Below are 18,289 nucleotides of genomic sequence, written 5' to 3'. Positions count from 1 at the left end.
GATTATCTTTGTAGGGTGCTTGGGTGCATAATCTAGCTGTTACAGGAATGCATGCTGAAAGACTGTCATCCTTGAGGTAGGATCTTGATATCCTACACTGCATATCCATACAAAATGTCAGCCGAGTTATCTAGTAGGATGCAGCATGTCTTGTAGACCTCGACCAGAAGCTGACCACCTGCTCTGGTACAACCAAGGCGGTGAGATTTAAGAGCATCACCTCAAAGAGGACTTGAGGTTGTTAAGTACAGAGTAATGTGTGGTAGGTTATTGGAGATGGAGGCAGCAGCAGGGGAAGGGGCAAGCAGACATGATCTATATATTATTTACGAGCACTCAGCTCCACATTGAGCCTTGTGCCCCCCCCCCTATGTAAATGCATGAAGGATGGTTACTGAGGAGAACTGATGGTAGAAGGGCGTGAGACGGGCTTTCAGGGGACAGTGGCATCGCGTTTATCCTCCTGCTGGGTGGGGCAGGGTGGGGCCACCCCGGGTGAAGGTCCCTACATCCCTGCAGTGATGGGGGGTGTGAGATTGGGACCCGGTCTCTTCAGGGGAAGAGCTGATCTCCTTACTTAATTTGTGCCTTTGGGAGTTAGGGGAGCTGGGCGGGGGCACAAATTAATAATTAAGCTTCCATCAAAACGAGGACATCATGTTTTATCTATGACACGGTGTGCGACATTCAGGCTCCCACTCGGCTGCCCTGTGACTCTGGGTGGGGGCCTCCGTTTCTGCCCATCGGAAATGGCTTCAGTGGAAAAGCTGCTTCACTTCTAGATTGTATTTTTCAATCTACCTGCTGTCACTCCCATATTGCATTATTGAACTTCATCAAAAGGCTTTGGAAATGCAACACAAATCCGATTGGCCACTGAGGACATCACTGTTTAATTCTGATTGGTTGCTACTGACAGATAAGCCAGTGACCATCACTAACCAGCTCTGATTAACCCAAGATTAAACTACAGTGGTCATTATTTTTCATTAGTATAGTTTTCAATTGAATCGTTACATTATTTAATTCAAAATGACAGTTACAGAAGAAACATATTATAAATGCAAGGCCATAATTTTTATATCAATTTTGCCCTTTATTTCTTTTATTCTTTAATAATAATAATTCTCTTTTAGAATATTAAAAATTTCTTTTAAATTACATATCAACACTATTAATCTTTAAATTTTTACACTCACCAGCAGAGGGAGAGGAGTTGATTCTGTGTTTCCCATTTCTTGAGTTAGACAGATACTCTTATTTTTGCCCTCACACTAGCTAAAAATATCAGTCTTACCTTGTGTAAGGTTTTGTGTGGCCAGCTGGTGTCTGTGTGGAGTGGTGTGGCCGTGGGAGGTGCTGCTTCGGATGCCTGGTTATCTGGCAGTGTAGCTGTGCTTTTGTGGAGTCTACATCGTATCCCCGCCCTGAAGGGTGTGGTGGCCTGCAGCCTTCTCTCACCTGTCGAGTAATTAGTCCTCCGCTTGTTACCTCTCGTTAGGGTAATCTGCTGCTGTCTTGAGACAGTTAGCTCCAGCCATCTTCCTTGGTGACGCTTAAACACCCCCCTGCTTACCTTAGATGCTTCTTTCCCTCATTCCAAAAAACCAATCGCTGTCCTCGGTGTCATTGCCTGTTTGAGCAACTGCGTCTTCCAGCCTTCTGTAGGCGTGGTGATCTGCCAGACTTTATGGCTGTCAGGGTTTTGGTTGACAAATAGGCACTAACTTCGCTGCGTTAAATAGCTGCCGATGTACTCGGTGGACGTTATTTTAGTGTGTATCTTTTCAAACGCTCTTCTCCCACCATGCTTAAGTGATTTTCAGGAAACCCCTGAGCATGCATTCGCCAAGTTCATATGACGTTTTGAAATGTTGAGCTTAAAATAAAATCTTATCTTCTGATAATTGCTTTGTCTCCTTGTGGTCCAGTCTAAATTAGCATTAATTTGCCCTTCTCGTGTTGTGAAGGAACAGATTTAAAACCGTACGGCATTAATGCATCCAATTCTTCCTCTGATTTAATTTTTTTTGAGCGCATGGCACACATTACGTCCGCTGTGAAATGTTTCCGATGCACAAGGCTTCTGCTTTAATGTGCTAAGGTCTCTTCCACTGCAGTGCCTCTGACCTCTAGTTATTGCTACCATTCTTCATCCTCTGTAGATCGTTCTAGAACAATTAGCCTTATTAGGCTACGGTGTTGCTGGGCTGTCTTTCCCATTCAGGCAGCGTGTTTTTTTCCCTCCCTGTTTTGACGACAGTGTAGCCCTACTTCAGCTGTAACAGTGGGGGCTGGTGACGCCACCGGGGTGGCAGTCTGTCACACGCTCGCTAGACGGTGCCCTTTAGTGCTCTTTCTGAATGCGTCTCGAACCACCAGGGACGCTTTCTCGCTCAGAACCGCAGGTGAATCGCCGGCACCTTTAGACAAGAATACGGCTCCAGTACCCTCTGATTTTGGTCCCTGAATCTTAGGTGTTACTGAAATTGATGGTCTTTCAGATGGTTTTCTGAATTGAACGGTGTATGTAGTAATGATTCCCTCCTCCCTCAAATTAGCTTGACTATCTGGAACATTCTGGTAAATTTGTTGGGAGGTATAGGCAGCTTCCATGGTATGGGGCTGATCTGGGAGCTGGAGGATCGTCTGAAATTAGTTGCATTTGCTATTGAGGTGATGCTTGTTATGTGCTGTATGAAGGGCGTGTGCACGATTGGAACCAAGAATGAAAAGGTTTCATTGATATTAACGTATGTGTTTGAATAAAGCTTAATTTCACTTCTTTTTGCACGTGTCATTGGCTGGTGTTTCAGATAACAGCTGATAGGGCATGCCATCAGCCTACCCACCCCCCACCACCGCCTTGTAAGCTGTCCCCTGCACTAAAAATAGTCCACATATAAAGTAGACTGCACATTAACACTTTGTATCACTGTGCTGCCTGGTGTATGAACATCTCTCTCTCTCTCTCTCTCTCTCTCTCTCTCTCTCTCTCTCTCTCGGGTGTCTCTGATTGAAAATTTCTCAATACGAATCCCCCTTACCCAACTTTAGACGTCTTCCCTTTGTCGAATGCACCCACCCCTCCGACTAATGCACGTATGGATTATTCATATATCTGCCAGCTTGCTGCTTTGCCGATGCAGTAACTGAAGAGCATTACATATACCAGGGAGGCCGATCTATCTGATTGGTCCAGCCAAGTACTGCAGAATTTAGTTAGGTGATTATAGCCATATCTAGGTCGTGTATGTTACTAGGAGACTGGTAACTAGCTTTGACACCCAGACTCTTCTCAGTGTGGATTGTTGGAGGAGAGGGGGGAGATTTAACTACATTACTATGAAAAGATTAAGGGGGGTTGGGTTTGGTCCCATTGGCTGAATGCCAACCCAGTGTGCCTTACCCAGCCAATCAGAGAGAGCCAGCCATAAAGCGCTCATTAGGTACTCCACTGGGTGAGGTGTTTGTTCAAAAGGTCCCAAGCCAACGAAGACACAAGACCGGTTAAGAGAGGGACAGAAAATAAGGTAAGCTGTCAGCAGGCTTCACCCAGGACATGTTCTCTCAGATCCAAACTGATTCATCTTGTATAATCAGCATGTCATGAGTTTTGGTATTTGGACTGGGCCGAGGACGCAGTGAGTAACAGGTGTTTCTCGAAGAACCTTCAGAAAACCGGAGATGGCCTTAATGGCGATGTTGGGGGGCGGGTGCATATCATGGGATTCCAGCCTTACGGACAAGTGACACACCTCACCGAAGTCCGTTTTACGTGCGCCTCGTGAACGGCCATAACATTTCTCCTAGAAGACACATCACTCCTTTTTTTTAAGCATTATCTACCCAAGATGATGTAGCAGTCGTTTCTGGTTCTTAGTCATGTGCCTTGCTTTCGTCTCTGTGTTTTTCAGTCGTGGAAGCCAGTGTCCCTGCATCCCAGGCTGTTCCACTCAGTCCCTGTGCCTCTGCCCACTGACCCACTCAGAATTGGCTTGTTTGCGCGCCATGAGTCGCTCTTGAGGAATATGTGCGGATAGTGCAATCAGCGCTCCGGGGGTCTCCAGTGCCACAGGCAGGAAGTATTACTGAACATAGGAGCTTTAAAAACAAGCAACAGTTTTATAGACTAGGAAACACACCTTCAGCTGACTTTGTGTCGAGAAAGAGATGATCAGGGTAACGTTTCTATAGTTTATGGTGAATTCTTGGCTAAAACGGAGACCCTGGTTAAGCCTTATTGATAATCGGAGGGGTGTTTTTCTTTTCTTCATCCTTGTCCCCTGAGTGAAAGTTTGTGGGGGGGGAGGGTGTGGCTTAACCATTTCACTGGTGGATTGGGGTCAGCAGGATCGCCACTGCTTGTAGGATCATCAGCAGGTTTTGTCTTAACCGGATTTGGCCGGAGGAGCTGAATCAACTGTGTCCTGGGATTATGCAGGGTGACATTGGCAAGATTCACACTAGGGCTAAGCAACCCCGCTACCCTCGGGCCAGACCCCTCGGCCTAGCCAACGATAACACACCCTAATTTACCAGCTGGCTTTCAGCACTGTGCAGCGTTGAAGATTCTTGGTGTCGCATCCCTTGGAAAAAGAGCAGACATTCGGGGGGGGGGGGGGGCACTGATACACGTAGTCTTAAGCACAAGGCTAGAAGCAGAATCCTGTTGCTAGGCAACCGCTTCTGACTGGAAAAGACGTAACTCGGGCTCCTGGAGCGACTGGGCCGCTGGTAAGCCTGCAGAGATCCCGGGCTGGTGCTCAGGATGCAGCCACGTTCTCACGCCCGCTCGCATGCTTCGGCTTGGGAACGGTCATCGCTAGCGAGGTGTCCCTGCAGACCCGTCACGGTGCTGTCAGTGTCCAGGGCCCTGCTTTGACAGTTTATCAGAGCATCGCCTGTCTGTGTCCTGCCAGATGGTGGTAAGACGACCACCATCTCCTAACCATCTCCTTCCTCCTCTCCCAGATCAGCAAGCGTCCCGGCAGCCGGAGCGAAGCACACCGTCTAGAAGAGGAAAATGAGTGAACTGGACCAGCTACGCCAGGAGGCTGAGCAGCTCAAGAACCAGATCCGAGTGAGTGGGGGGGGGGGGGGGGGGAGCACGCCCGTGTCTGTGCCATGCCGGCTTGACCCTTATTCCCCCATCTCCCCTGTGCCAAGCCCCCCTCTCCCTCATGCCTAGCCCCTGTCTCTACACAGCCCTCTGTGGCTCCTTGCTGTCACCAGTTGCACCAAGATCACCCCGGTTCTCTGTTTTCCACACGTTCTCGCAGTCCCCCATATGGTCATCAAAGCTCCTCTTGATTCTCCCTGATTAGCTAAACAGTACAGAGCTTCCCCAGTTCATAGTTCCAACTCTGCATGTGCATTTCGGAGAATATCTTTAATTTTGAATGTATGCAGATCATTGTGAATCACATGACCATTTCTGGGCCGTTAGTGTGCCTGTGTGGGTCTGGGAATTTTATGTCCATTTTAATAGTCTTGATAATGGGTATTTCTCAATACCAAGAATGCAAAGATCATACTTGTGGTCTTGACAAGAGCGGTCTTGTTATTTTGCCTCCCAAGAACGAACTTGGGGCGCAGTGAAACATGGGATTGGTCTCGTTTGGTGATAATGCGACCAAGTACGATCAAGTGCACATACTGAGAAATACCCAATGTGCGCTTTGAGGCCTTCTGCTCTGGGATCTTATGGGTAGACAGACATTGTGAAGGAAAACCAAAAGTACCTGGATCTGAGGACACTGGCCTCTGCCTACAGGCTGGAAAAACGACCCAGATGGGTCTAATGAGCTCCATCGGGCCAGCACCTGTCCAGCCAGCCTTCCCTTTCCCCGCTTAGGGTGCATGCCGAAGGGGGTTCTGTGCCACGTTTCATTGGTCACGTGCAGTAACTTCATCGGAATGCATGTTTAAGCCACACCCAGTACAAAGAAAAACTAGCAGTAAACAAACAGCAGTGGTGCAATAGTGCAGTGTAACACTGCATGTGCAGTTGATCTGCAAGTCATGTTGCTGCAGTCTGCTTTTAGCTAGCAGACACACTTTGTGGAGGACACTTCTTGAATGCGGTAGTCAGCATTCTGTAGCTGCAAAGCCTCCTACCAGGATCCTGGATTGGGAACAGCTTGTGGTCAGAGTGGTTTGGATCCACTGCTACGCCCAGCTGCATGGCTACATGAATGGCGCATTTTTGGATCGTAGCGGGGGACCCAGAGGGAGCTCAGCCACGGTGAGAGTGTCGGGCTGGCAGCAGAGCGGACGGCACTGCCCTACCCACAGTGCAGGCAGGAAGCACCGGAACGAGAAGGAGGGACTGCAGGAGGAGATCCAACTTCTCACCCATGATATGAAGGAGTGATGCTTATCAGATGTCTAAAAAGCGGTCCCTTTTCAAACACTGTGTTTTGCAGCAATTTTCCCCTAGTATGGGGGTGGGGGTAATCTCTCCAGTTACTATTCTAAAGCCTTGCTGATTTATCAGAGGCGTGACCCCGGCTGCCAGTTCCGGGATGGAGCCCCGGAAGGTAAACGGTCGGCACTGCAGAGGTGGATGGATTAAATTTCCCCAAACCCTGGTGTGTGTCTCCTCCTGCGTGCAGCAGGCCAAGCATGGCGGAGTGGACGCTGGTGGTTGTATCACTGCACACTGTATCACTGTATATCACTGCACATGTGCCTGGGGAGAGCCGAGCTTTCACCTTTTTTTCTTCTTCTCTCTTCTTGCAGGATGCCAGGAAAGCTTGTGCAGATGCTACCTTGTCTCAGGTAAAAACCTGTTATGTTTTTTTTTGTGACTGTTGGCTTAAGGTCTGCCCACTGTTTCCCATAGAGGACGTGGTGTTTTTTCCACTGGGTGATGACAGTTTTGTATCACCAGCCTCTTGGATGCTTCTGTCTGGGAATGAACTTAGGTTCCAGGCACCTGCGCCCGACCTGTACCTCACGGCACGAGCACATGGCGGCACGAGGCTTTGAGCGCCGCCGCGAGTGTCTCAGTAACCTGGCTACTCCAGCCGATGATGAATGGCCGCTCTGACCGAGCATCACCTGCTGGTCTTTCCTCAGATCACAGCAAACATCGACCCCGTCGGGCGCATCCAGATGCGCACCAGAAGAACGCTGAGGGGACATCTGGCCAAAATCTACGCCATGCACTGGGGCACGGACTCTAGGTACTGCTGCATTGGGGCGCCGCAGTTCACGTCACTGCATCAGTGCGGGCGTCCGTACATGGGGGCAGCGGGGCTTAGCAGCGATCCGATGCATGGCAGCAAACATCTCCTACCTTTTGAGTGTGAGTTGTTAACAGTAGCAGTCATGATAGTAGTAATAAGTTAGAGGTAAAACCAATAAATGACTTTGGTAATGAATTATGGGTGGAATTTCTGATGTCCAAGATGGGGGCAACAGTGGTGTAGTGGTTAATAATACAGAAATGTGTCTTCGGTATGGAACTTCACGGGAGTTTGTCATACGTAGTTCATCTACAATGTCAACTGTTTGATTAGGCAGCTGTGGAGCGATATAATAATACCAGTTGGAGCATTGTTGGTGCATCTGTGGTCCTCCTGCATGTTCTTTCGACCAGGTGTGGCCCGGCAATGCCCTTGAAGCCCCCACAGGGATCTTACTGCCCCCCCCCCCCCCCCCAATCCCATCACCTGCACTTCTGCTCATTAATTATCCAAGTGCTGTACTTCATCAGTCCTTCTGGGGGAGGCCAACTGCCGCATCACATTTGCAGTTCAGTGATGAATAACGCCCCCCCCCCCCCCCCCCAGTTTGGTCCGGGACACGATTTCACAGGGCTCCATCCCCGGAGCCCATCGGCTGTGCCTCCGCCAACTGCCAGCGTACCACACTGGCTATTTCCAGAACGGATAATAAAAAATAAAAAAACGATAAAGCTTCCTATTTGTAGGCACAGCCTGCCCCCGCCAGCTATTTTTAGAGTGTCCGATCGCTGATGCGGCCACTGGGGAGGTCCCTCGCAGAGTCCTCCCTCAAATGCTGCCTGTACATCTTCTGCTGCAGGTGGGCTTAAGAGGCTGAGGATCCCCATCCCCCAGGACCCAGTGGTCCTCTGACATGCCCGCTCTTTGGGAGGCCTGGCGATGGGCAGCAGGCCCCCTTTATGCCCGGTTAGGGAGGCCTGGCGATGGGCAGCAGGCCCCCTTTATGCCCGGTTAGGGAGGCCTGGCGATGGGCAGCAGGCCCCCTTTATGCCCGGTTAGGGAGGCCTGGCGATGGGCAGCAGGCCCCCTTTATGCCCGGTTAGGGAGGCCTGGCGATGGGCAGCAGGCCCCCTTTATGCCCGGTTAGGGAGGCCTGGCGATGGGCAGCAGGCCCCCTTTATGCCCGGTTAGGGAGGCCTGGCGATGGGCAGCAGGCCCCCTTTATGCCCGGTTAGGGAGGCCTGGCGATGGGCAGCAGGCCCCCTTTATGCCCGGTTAGGGAGGCCTGGCGATGGGCAGCAGGCCCCCTTTATGCCCGGTTAGGGAGGCCTGGCGATGGGCAGCAGGCCCCCTTTATGCCCGGTTAGGGAGGCCTGGCGATGGGCAGCAGGCCCCCTTTATGCCCGGTTAGGGAGGCCTGGCGATGGGCAGCAGGCCCCCTTTATGCCCGGTTAGGGAGGCCTGGCGATGGGCAGCAGGCCCCCTTTATGCCCGGTTAGGGAGGCCTGGCGATGGGCAGCAGGCCCCCTTTATGCCCGGTTAGGGAGGCCTGGCGATGGGCAGCAGGCCCCCTTTATGCCCGGTTAGGGAAGCTGTTCCTCACTTGCATTCTAGGAAGTTCCCGGTGCCATTCTAGAAAGGTGAAGTATCTCTACAGTTTTTGGAGGCTGCTCTTGTTATTGAGTCTTAATCTAAAATATAAGTAGATTTTTTTTTTGTCATGAAGGGGGATTTAAAAGAAATGAAAATAAAAAGTGAACAATGCTGAACTGTTCTTGAAAGTCCGGCGGCTTGGAGGCAGCTGTGTAACACCCCGGGTCCGTTAATCTCGTGTGTGCTGGGCCAGGCCGTCTGGGCAGAGCCAGCACGCTAATGCCGCCCTGGTGCATTCTGGGTGTGTAAGATGACATGGGCCCGCCTGCACCTATCACCTAATTCCTAAGGGGCCCAAATTTCCGTAAGCGGGTCATGCCTGTCCCGTGAGTCTGGACCACTGGGATTCATTCTGTGGTGAGTGATTTCGAGCCATCATGCCCTCTGCTGGTGGGTGCAGTCCAGCTGCCTTCAGAAGGATGCGTGGGTTTCTCACACCCGCTGTCCCTCTCCCCGCAGACTCCTAGTCAGTGCTTCCCAGGATGGGAAACTGATCATCTGGGACAGCTATACTACAAACAAGGTAAGACTGCCTGCTGTCAACTGCTCTTGCTTTCTCCAGTCCTCACTCTGTGTTTGCTTACATGCCCAGCAGCCTGGCTTTCTCCCCGTCTTATTGGCTAATAAATTCCATCTGGGGCCCCTCCCCCTCAATGCCCTTGCTCGCTTTGGGGGTGTGGCCTCCAGTAAGCCCCACCTTCATGGTGTCTGTAGCAGCTACCCCCCTCAATGGGCTCCACGACTGGCTCGAACCCTGGTCCATTGAAGTGTACACAGTGGTGGAATTTTTCTTAGGGATGGTGACAGATAGGGCAGGGGCGGAGCCGTAGTTTACTGGCAGAGTGTCTCCCCAGGTGCACGCCATCCCACTGCGTTCCTCCTGGGTCATGACCTGCGCGTACGCCCCCTCCGGGAACTACGTGGCGTGTGGTGGTCTGGACAACATCTGCTCCATCTACAACCTGAAGACCCGCGAGGGCAATGTTCGTGTGAGCCGCGAGCTGGCCGGACACACAGGTAGGGGTTCCCCTGCTCCCCCCGTCTCCACACGTCAGTTTTACTTGACTTGCTTTATAGCATCTTGTTCAAAGTCATTTGTTTACATCAAGTTTACTGAGTATTAATTGAAACTGGTGATACCAATGTGCAGCCCCATCTCTTGGTTACAGAAAGTGGTCTTTATTCGTAGCGCCTCCTGCTGCCTTGGATATGGAAGCGCTGCCCTACCCTTGAGAAGCGAGTCTTGTGGAGACTGGGCCAGACCGGCTGCCGCTCTGAAGCCAGGAGGCTCCCTCTTGAGTTTCCCCCATGTCAGAAGTGACCGCGTTTCAATTTTAAGGAGCTTTAATGGGGCTCTTGGGGCTGAGTTTGTGGCCTGGCTGCTCCTCGTCAGCTCAGGCAAAGAGATTTCAAGTCGGGTCAGTTTACTGAAAAAGCAGCAAGCGAAACTGTCAGAAAACGGCAGGAGTTTCCATCTCGCCGGCTGGTCAGCCAGCCCGTACCCCTGTGGGAACACCTTTTTGAGTGCCTCCTCAAGGTTGGGTGTCAGTCAGGAGAGCCGTGACTGTGCCGGACAGCTGATCTCCCCCTGAGGAGCGGGAGAACCCCAGCTGAACGCTGGGAGTATGTCACACGTGAGCGTGACCGTGTTCTGTAGGAGATGCTGTGTTAAAAGGCATACCAGGATCACGTGAGCATCATCTGCTCACACTCGACCCTTTGCAGTATTCCATTGCCGCACAATACTTGCTGTTTAGTGTTTGGGGAATATTCTAGATCTCCTGTTGGCTGTCTGATACGAAATAAGCCCTCTCGCCGGAGTGACTGCAGTGCTGTGCTATGGCATTGCTACCGCGCTCGTCTCGTAGCCGCTAAGGGGCACCGTGGGGCCCCCAGCTCGGCCGCCATCACGCCACGCCCTGAATCGCGTCCTTGTTCCTGGGGGGCTGCCGGCCACCTCTCAGGCGTGAGCCTCGTCAGTCGGGCCCAGCGCCAAGGCTGCCTTGGGTGTCATGTGAGGTGGCTGATGCTCCTTTTTTAAACTGTCTAACTTTATTATTTTAAGCAGTCTTGCATAATTTGGTGCTTGTTTGGAGATTTGGCCCCGCTGCTGTCTGGATAATAAGGCTGATATAATACACAGCGGAGCAGATGCTGCTATTCAGAGTCTTAACGTCTCTGTAAATTCTGCGTAATTTGCATTTAGCTGCTTAGCCCGTGCTGTACAGCAAGGGGGCGCCAGGTCTCCCGCGGTAAGGCTGTAGGCTGCTCTTACTGGCTTTCATGCCACGGCAACCCAGCTAATTTTTTATTTTTTCCCCCTAGAGCCAAATTCAATCAGCAACGCGAAGCCGAGGTTTTCTGCGTTTAAAAAAAATTATAATAAAATTTGTTGATCGGGGGACAATAAATTTTGCCAGCTGAGGATACAGGTGCGGACTTCAGTCCGCCGGTTAGTGACCACTGCCTTATGCTAATATTAGCGCTGAACATCTGGGTGAGGCCAAGGCAGCTGCACAGGACTGCAGCAGTGGGACCAGTTCCAGGACTTAAACCAGTAAGCCTTTTGAGTTCTGTTTGTTTCCTCAGTCCCTGCCAGGTGGTCGGGCTCTTCGGGTTTCTTGTATGGCCTCCTGACTTTGTTCAGTCAGAGTGCCTATTCAGGATCACCGTTTCTGCGGCCAGATGTTTAATTGCCGAAAATGAGGCAGTGCTTCTTCTCCTGTGCGTTTCACAGGAGACCCCTTCCCTTGCAGGGTCTTCCCAAACCTTGGTTTTCCTGTGACGCTTTGAGTAGCGTTTGACTTTGAAAAGTAAATAGTTGTATAAAAGGATAAATAAGCCTCCCACATATCTATGTTTTAGCTTCAGTTAACATTGTTGGAGACTTTTACTTGCTTATTTCGATGTGCGTGTATTGCACAGCTGCCAGCATGTCATTTTGGGGACATTTCCACAACCTTGACCTTTGCTCCTTTCCCCACAGGTTACCTGTCCTGCTGTCGTTTCCTGGATGACAGCCAGATTGTCACCAGCTCTGGTGACACCACCTGGTGAGTGAGGGAACTTTACTACCGGTCTTGCAGGCATGAGCACATGTGCCAATCCAGGCCTGAACTTCATGCCAGCCAGCAGTACTTCTCCAGCGTCGCCTTGTACATACACACTTGGACAGGCCCGCACGCTCATTCCACCCCTACCTACCCTGATTCCATGTCAGTTAGGTGTTTCCTGTAGCTGACATTTCTTACGGCTGACTTGATTAACCCACATGTCCTACACTGTACGGGTGTAACGCCATTCATCTGATACAGCACTCACTTTACAAAAAGGGGATCTTAGGGGCAGGTGCAGCCCTTTCGGAGTGGGATGGGGCAGTATGTGGCCCAGCAGCTCGGATTGCTGTACCAGACATTGGAAGGTCGTTGATTCACAACCCGCGGCCAGCAGAGTAATCTCTCTGTTGGGCCTGTGCGTGCGGCTTGTAACCCGAGTTGCACCAGGGACTGTCTGAGCCTGCTTTCCGAATTGTACGTCGCTTTAGATCAAGGTATCTGCTTAATGATTAACATAAGCATGTTCGGTACTTGGGACCCCCCCCGGCCTGACGCCTCACGCCTCTGTTCGCAGCGCCCTGTGGGACATCGAGACCGGGCAGCAAACGACCACCTTCGCCGGCCACACCGGTGACGTCATGAGCCTCTCTCTAGCCCCCGACTCCCGGCTATTCGTGTCCGGCGCCTGCGACGCCTCCGCCAAGCTGTGGGACGTGCGGGAAGGCATGTGCCGGCAGACCTTCACCGGCCACGAGTCCGACATCAACGCCATCTGCGTACGTCTCTTCTTGTCCTCTTCTGCCCTCCATTCCCGTTGATTCCCTGCGGTGTGCGGAGACGGCCGTGCCGTGCTGGGATTCCTGGCATCTGGCATTTTCAGGCGTCTTTGTCTAACATTTACGGCAGTATAAGGTATACAGGTGTCTAGCTCTTGGTACTGGAATTGTCCTGTACAGCTACTGCAGATCAGTGAATTTGTCAGATGTATTACGTAAAACATGGAAAGCGACTGAAAATTTGGAGTACTTGATTGATGTTGGGGTAATTTTACATGATGGCAATCGTATATACAACATATCAACCCACTGCCATACCTAACATATCACCTCAGTATTATATACGATATACCATGATAAATGGCCTCACTCTGTGTGTGTGTGTCTGTGTGTCTTAGCAGTAATTCAACGGTGCTGAATGTGTGATTTAGAGCATTGGGGCGTGGCTCCAGGCAGCCCGGCTCTGCACGTTTAACGTTCAGCTGCTGGCACAGTGTGGTGGGCGTGTCCGGTGGGCGTGTCCGGTGGGCGTGTCCAGGGGACAGGAGAGGTAACGGGAGCCTTAGCCACCTAGAATCTTTGAGCTAATCCCATCTGCACCACCACTGCAGTTCTTCCCCAACGGCAACGCCTTCGCCACGGGTTCAGACGACGCCACCTGCAGGCTGTTCGATCTGCGCGCCGACCAGGAGCTCATGGTGTACTCGCACGACAACATCATCTGCGGCATCACCTCCGTGGCATTCTCCAAGAGCGGCCGACTGCTGCTGGCTGGATACGACGACTTCAACTGCAACGTGTGGGACACCCTCAAGGCTGACCGTGCAGGTGAGTCCCCTCATCCCTGCTGAGAGGCATCAGGTGTGCTGACTAAGAGCCTCTTGGAACTGAATTTTCCCAAGGTATCTGGATGCCGTTCAGGTTAGGTACAGTGAGCAACGAACTCTTACGGTGCTGCTCCTCCAGCCTTCAGAAATACGACAATGATTTAGGCTGATGGACACGACCTGCTGTGCACACTCCGCGCTCTGGTTGTTATTGTGATGTGTATCCTCCTCGAACCACCATCGTCGACGTTCTCTGATGTTCTCCATGTCCTGCATAAAGTGAAATGACCCTTTTCATGATATCTGTCAGCACACCTGGATTTTTCCACCAATTCACTACAAGTGGTGTAACTCACTAAAGGGCATGACAACAGTGTCCCTCATTCGTGCCTCAGTGTTTCTGACTAATAGTAATCTTGTTTAAGAGATGCCAGTCTTTGTTGGCCATGTTGCACCTGCAGACCAGGGAGATGGTGCCATTGACTACCTGGATTTTAGCCTCTCCAATCCGGTCCTTGGGGATCCACAGATTGCCCATGTTTTTGCTCTCTCCCAGCTCCCGGTAGGAGCAAAAATGTGGACTGTCTGCAGGTCCCCGAGGATCGGATTGGGAATCACTGGCCTAAATGATGGTAGAGGCTGTATCCCACTCTGGGTCTGACTGGTGCCGTGTTCCTAGGTGTCCTGGCCGGCCATGACAACCGCGTCAGCTGCTTGGGCGTCACCGATGATGGCATGGCAGTGGCCACCGGGTCCTGGGACAGCTTCCTCAAGATCTGGAACTAAAGCTTGCAGGTGTGTTTCACCCTCAGCATCCTGTCTGTTGAATCATTCTCTGTCTGTTGAATTTCCAGGCTCTTGATGTGATGCTTAAACATTAGCTAGACATGAAACGAGCATAACCTTCCATGCAGCATGAGACAGATTTACCTTTCAATTGGCTGCAATTAATTATTAATTATTGGCTGCAGGACGTCTACCAGCACCCAAGAAAACGACAAGCCTTGCGTGTAAATAGGCAAAATAGAAGACTGAATTGATGAATTTTACATTGTTTATTTTTACATTGAGTTTCAAAACTTAGCAAGTTTAGTCATACTCATCTGTTGGAAAGATTGAGTAAATCAACGTGGATGTGCAGCCCTGGACCTGTAATTGCTGCTGGATCATAACTTGGTATTAAGGCTGATTCAGCTGTCAGACACACAGGCTGAACTGAATGTTAATGAGAGAATTTTATGTGCATACAGACGTCAGCAGATGTTAAGCAGCAGACAGCTTGTTTAAAAAAAGGCTGCATTTCCGAAGTTTGCCAGGGCTGCATGCTGCAGGACAGCGCAGAGTCAGGCCGTGTCTGTCGCCATCTGCTGTCGGTGACCAAAATGACGAGCATTTGATTTGTCATTCTCCGGGGTGAGGGGTGCAGGGAAGTTTCGAAGCACTGAACCATCTTTAAGTGCATTTTCTCTCCCTTTCTGTTTCCACACAGACAGCATCCGGACTCCAAAGTTGACTGGAACTCCATTCCAACATCAAAATGTTTAAATTTCATTGCATATCTCAAACGCCACAATGAAACTGACTCAGACATCCCCAAAACCACAAAAAAAGGCAAAATGACACCTTTCTCATTTAAAAACAAAAAGAGCACAATTATTTATCAGTTGGCTATAAGAGAAAATTAACCGAAGAATTGTGGTGTAAAATGAAATGAAATGTGCGTTTCCTCCAGGGACCATTCAGTGGTAGCGCCTTGAAATCAGAAGCGGAAACAAACACTATAACCCCTGCAAATGTATCATGTATCTTCAGTTCAAATGTTTGAGTGAAAGTAATTATGGAAAAATCTAACTTGGTAGTTTTTTTTTAGTCTTTTTGTTTGTTTGTTTTTTTTTTTTCTTCAAAGAATTTAGATTGAACTGATTGCTTCTTTAAACGAGGATTAAAGGCTTTTCTTTTATGTCCTAGTCTGTGGAGATTTTAGAACTGAGTTTGTAGATTGAAAATAAAAGGTATCACTTGCCGTTTTTAATCCAGCTTTATCCACGTGAGAAATATGACCATGCAAACGGAGAAGAAAAATAGCAAAAATATAAACTTCACCGGGGATCAGTGACCGACTTTTTTTTGGGGGCGGGGGGGGGGGGGGGTTCAGTTCTGTATATTTAGGCTTGGGTTATTTTCCCACTTTCTCTCTTTCTGTCTTGTCACCAATCTTTGTTTGCACAAAAAAGTAACTCATCGTCTGTAGGATAATGTTGGAAATGTTAACTAACCAAGCACACGCTGTAATGAGAATGAATGCTTGTTTTTAAAACAGACAAAACCATTTTAACCATTTTCTCACCACCTCCTGTTGGGTATTGTGGAGTAATTACATGAAGATTAACCCCAGTTTTTCATTATTATTATTTCTTTTTTGTTTTTTTTGTTTTTTTGTTCTCAAAGGTGGACTTGGGTGGGGCTTGTGGGTGGGGTGGGTAGCGGTGATGGGGTGGGTGGAGTCATAGTTTTTCCTTTATATCCCGGGTTACATTCCGGAGTTTCCTGTTCAGAGGCGGCCATTCCGTGCTTGAAAACGCAGTTCCTACTCTGTGAATGAAATGTTGTATAAATCAATGTTTGAAAATAATGATACTGAAACTTTCTAAGTTAAAATTTTAAAAAATTTCTTTTTGTCTGCCATGGGTGGGTTAACCCTTAGAATCGCATGCTGTAGAATTGCTTAAAAAGTGCATATGGAATTAAGTCCTTTGATGTTTTTCTTTGAGAAAATAACCTGTTAAAACTGTCATTACCGCTGTATTTATATTGTTTTCCCTCTTTGTTTTGGCTCCTCTTGTGCCAGGGAGACGTAAATACATTAACCACAAATTCATGGTTAAGAAGGAACATTCCCACTTAGAATCCTTAATGTCTGGATTGATGCTTGAAGAAAGGAATGAAAATAAGGCGTCTGCCCCGATTCTACACAGACCACTTTGGAACATGCGTGTGCACAGACGTAACACGCAGGCATACGCACTCGCACAGACGTAACACGCAGGCATACGCACTCACACAAGACACAAGAACAAAAACATTGATTCATTCTGTAGCAGCCTTTTTCCAGAAACGACGAAATTTACTAGAATTATTTTGTAACAGGTTTTTTTCTGGCTTTCTTTAATACAAATAAATGGGGGAAAAATAATTAAAAAAAACCTTGGAACATCTGAATGGCAAACTTTTTCATTCTGTAGTTTCCCTAATCACTGTAAAAACAGAAGCTCTTTTAGCAGTAGTGGTCTTTTCCTTTTTTTTTTTTTTCCTCTGCGACATTCTGTACAAAAAAGATGTGCTGTAATCGTGCGTTAGGCCTGGAGGTGGCAAAAAATAAATAAAATAATAAAAATTAAGTTCCCTTTTTCGTTTTCTCTATCCATGAAATAACTGTAGAAATCTGCTCCACTCTTGTCCTTTTTCATCTTTTGTATTTAATTTTCAAGTCAGTGTACTACAGAAAGCTGGATGCAAGATAGAAACTATATTAAAATGTACTGTTATTTAAGATGTAATAAAAAGCAGTTTGAGATGACCGTGTCTGCTTGATTTGCTTTTTATTTTTGAAATCAATTGCAAGTGTTCCATTCTATATGACAGCCCCAATATTTTCTTTCACGTGTAGCGCGAACAAGTTTGTTGCTAAAGCAGCAGACATAATATTGGTAGATGTAGTGAAAGTTCAGGATGATATAGATAATACACTGATCTCAAAAAGCTGGTCTGTGACATGCTAAGCAGAGGCCCAAATAAGATTTGCGCTGCACCATGGGAACTAGTGCATAGTCTGTCAGAGAGGGGAAGGAGACTTATACAGGCACTGGGGTTGTGGTTAAAATAATGCTTTGTACTCCGGTATTGAGGCATCCTCAATAGGGTTTAAGGTTGAATGACTTGGTAAGTAGCAGTAACTTAAGGTTCAACACTCCAAATTCATTAAAGCTGCTGGAGAAAGGTCTTTGGCTTGAATTTTAACTGGTATTTTTTTCAAAACATTCTAGGCAATCTGTAAATGTATTCTCATCTGGACATCTGACATTGTAGCAGGTCATTTGTTTGAAATAACCTTCTGTTATACTGGCTTATTAAAGACAACTTTAATATGGAACATGATGGGGTTACTTGCTAAATGTGTATAAAATAGCCGCCGCTGATATTTAGTGGATTCAAGCATAGTTCTGAATTTCTGCCTGTGGGAATTGCCCTCAAACACCTCATGAAAGATTAATATATCTCAGATTCTTAATCACTCCTCCTCATTTCTGTCTAAGCCCAGTTTGGCAGATAATTGACACTTTGTTAAACCAGTGCCCCCTGGGCAGCCGCCTATATTATTGACTTGTCCTGCATTGCACCACAATGCAGTGTTAAAAATGTGGTCAGTGGCCAATCTCAGGGTGGGTTGGCAGCCCTGATCCTGGAGTGCTGGTATCCAGCAGATTTTGCATCCTACCTGGTCTCAATAAATGAATGATAATGAACCCTTCAAATTTGAATCCTTCAAATCACCAGCTTTGCAGATTACAGTGCAATTACAATATCTGCTTAACACAATGTTTTTTTTTCCCACACAATTAAGAAATTGAGAAAGTATACTTTGACTTGTTTAAGAAATGTGGTATCGCTAATAAAATGTTAAATTCATAGATTTTTAAATCACACAAAAAAAGGCTTTTCTGTTCATCCGTCGCGTAGATATGACGGCATGGGTTTTGATAGCAGTGACACGCGGTGGCGCTCGC

General features: G+C 48.6%; 1 protein-coding gene across 4 annotated transcripts in view; it reads left to right on the top strand.

Annotated features, from left to right (window-relative positions):
• The window catches only part of gnb1a (guanine nucleotide binding protein (G protein), beta polypeptide 1a), a 31,785-nt gene extending 14,703 nt beyond the window's left edge, over positions 1-17,082 (top strand). For 3 of the 4 annotated variants that reach the window (XM_049016311.1, XM_049016312.1, XM_049016314.1), the window contains exons 2-11: positions 4,975-5,083; positions 6,745-6,783; positions 7,084-7,190; positions 9,306-9,369; positions 9,701-9,863; positions 11,833-11,899; positions 12,477-12,678; positions 13,290-13,506; positions 14,185-14,300; positions 14,995-17,082. In XM_049016311.1, the coding sequence (XP_048872268.1) occupies positions 5,027-5,083; positions 6,745-6,783; positions 7,084-7,190; positions 9,306-9,369; positions 9,701-9,863; positions 11,833-11,899; positions 12,477-12,678; positions 13,290-13,506; positions 14,185-14,291 (1,023 nt within the window). In that variant the 5' untranslated portion in view covers positions 4,975-5,026 and the 3' untranslated portion in view covers positions 14,292-14,300; positions 14,995-17,082. Of the gene's footprint in view, positions 1-1,984; positions 3,534-4,974; positions 5,084-6,744; positions 6,784-7,083; positions 7,191-9,305; positions 9,370-9,700; positions 9,864-11,832; positions 11,900-12,476; positions 12,679-13,289; positions 13,507-14,184; positions 14,301-14,994 lie in introns of those variants that run through there. The other variant, XM_049016313.1, reaches the window with a different exon arrangement.
• The last annotated feature ends 1,207 nt before the right edge of the window (positions 17,083-18,289 follow it).

This window comes from Brienomyrus brachyistius, chromosome 6 (assembly GCF_023856365.1).
Source record: "Brienomyrus brachyistius isolate T26 chromosome 6, BBRACH_0.4, whole genome shotgun sequence".
Taxonomy (NCBI): Eukaryota; Metazoa; Chordata; class Actinopteri; order Osteoglossiformes; family Mormyridae; genus Brienomyrus; species Brienomyrus brachyistius.
Note: the sequence above shows the minus strand (reverse complement) of the source record. Positions and strands in the feature narration are given on the sequence as shown.